This window comes from Austrofundulus limnaeus, unplaced genomic scaffold (genome assembly GCF_001266775.1).
Source record: "Austrofundulus limnaeus strain Quisiro unplaced genomic scaffold, Austrofundulus_limnaeus-1.0 Scaffold1172, whole genome shotgun sequence".
NCBI lineage: Eukaryota > Metazoa > Chordata > Actinopteri > Cyprinodontiformes > Rivulidae > Austrofundulus > Austrofundulus limnaeus.
In genome coordinates, this window is record NW_013953574.1 from 2,209 (window position 1) to 4,383 (window position 2,175).

Sequence of the window (2,175 nt, forward strand, 5' to 3'; positions counted from 1 at the left end):
TGATCCTGATCTATAAACCTGATCCTGATCTATAAACCTGATCCTGATCTATAAACTTGATCCTGATCTATAAACTTGATCCTAATCTATAAACCTAATCTTGATCTATAAACCTAATCTTGATCTATAAACCTGATCCTGATCTATAAACCTGATCCTGATCTATAAACCTGATCCTGATCTATAAACTTGATCCTGATCTTTAAACTTGATCCTGATCTATAAACCTAAACTTGATCTATAAACCTGATCCTGATCTATAAACCTGATCCTGATCCATAAACCTGATCCTGATCTATAAACTTGATCCTGATCTATAAACCTGATCCTGATCTATAAACCTGATCCTGATCTATAAACTTGATCCTGATCTATAAACCTGATCCTGATCTATAAACCTGATCCTGATCTATAAACTTGATCCTGATCTATAAACCTGATCCTGATCTATAAACCTGATCCTGATCTATAAACCTGATCCTAAACCTAATCCTGATCTATAAACTTGATCCTGATCTATAAACCTGATCCTGATCTATAAACCTGATCCTGATCTATAAACCTGATCCTAAACCTAATCCTGATCTGTAAACCCGATCCTGATCTATAAACCTGATCCTGATCTATAAACCTGATCCGGGTTTGGGGGTTTGACCTTGGACCTGCAGCCTCTTTCTAAAACTGATTTATTAAAATCTTTCTGAAGCTCCTCAGGTGGACTGGTTCTGTCAGGACTAGGAAACCAGAGCAGAACCTGTTTGATTCTGATCCACCTTCAACCCGACCCGTCAGTACAGGAGGTCTGCTGCCCCCCCACTCAGGTCCACCCCTTTGTTCTCCTGGAAGGGGAACTGGATCCCTGCCAGGCGGATCAGAACTATGTTGAATCCGTGGAGGAAGAAGATGAGGAGGAAGAGCCAGAAGCTTCGGTCGTAGCGCTCCGTGAAGGTCTGGAAGACAAACTTCTCCTCGTTGAAGTTGGAGATCCTCTCAGAGAGATGGAGGACCTTCAGCTCCGAGCCAAACAGAACCATCACCAGGAAGCTGCTGAGACCTGCAGGACACATGGAACCCATCCAGAACCTTAGGGTCCAAACAGAACCTTAGAGTCCACATGGAACTGATGGTCCAATTTGTGTTTAAACCACAGATGGTCCACCTGGTGTCTAAACCACAGATGGTTCACCTGGTGTCTAAACCACAGATGGTTCACCTGGTGTCTAAACCACAGATGTTCCACCTGGTGTCTAAAACCACAGATGGTTCACCTGGTGTCTAAAACCACAGATGGTCCACCTGGTGTCTAAAACTACAGATGGTCCACCTGGTGTCTAAACCACAGATGGTCCACCTGGTGTCTAAAACTACAGATGGTCCACCTGGTGTCTAAAACCACAGATGGTCCACCTGGTGTCTAAACCACAGATGGTCCACCTGGTGTCTAAAAATACAGATGGTCCACCTTGTGTCTAAACCACAGATGGTCCACCTGGTGTCTAAACAATAGATGGTCCACCTGGTGTCTAAACCACAGATGGTCCACCTGGTGTCTAAACCACAGATGGTCCACCCGGTGTCTAAAACTACAGATGGTCCACCTGGTGTCTAAAACTACAGATGGTCCACCTGGTGTCTAAACCACAGATGGTCCACCTGGTGTCTAAACCACAGATGGTCCACCTGGTGTCTAAACCACAGATGGTCCACCTGGTGTCTAAACCACAGATGGTCCACCTGGTGTCTAAACCACAGATGGTCCACCTAGTGTCTAAACCACAGATGGTCCACCTAGTGTCTAAAACATAGATGGTCCACCTGGTGTCTAAACCATAGATGGTCCATCTGGTGTCTAAACCATAGATGGTCCACCTGGTGTCTAAACCATAGATGGTCCACCTGGTGTCTAAATCACAGATGGTCCACCTGGTGTCTAAACCACAGATGGTCCACCTGGTGTCTAAACCATAGATGGTCCATCTGGTGTCTAAACCACAGATGGTCCACCTGGTGTCTAAACCATAGATGGTCCACCTGGTGTCTAAACCACAGATGGTCCACCTGGTTAAACCACAGATGGTCCACCTGGTGTCTAAACCACAGATGGTCCACCTGGTTAAACCACAGATGGTCCACCTGGTGTCTAAAACCACAGATGGTCCACCTGGTGTCTAAAAC

At 45.4% G+C, this 2,175-nt stretch overlaps 1 protein-coding gene across 1 annotated transcript in view; it reads right to left on the reverse strand.

Annotated features, from left to right (window-relative positions):
- The window catches only part of clrn1 (clarin 1), a 9,080-nt gene that overhangs the window by 2,202 nt on the left and 4,703 nt on the right, over positions 1–2,175 (reverse strand). The window contains exon 2 of the mRNA XM_014031059.1: positions 38–1,054. Within this exon, the coding sequence (XP_013886513.1) occupies positions 789–1,054 (266 nt within the window). The 3' untranslated portion in view covers positions 38–788. The remainder of the gene's footprint in view (positions 1–37; positions 1,055–2,175) is intronic.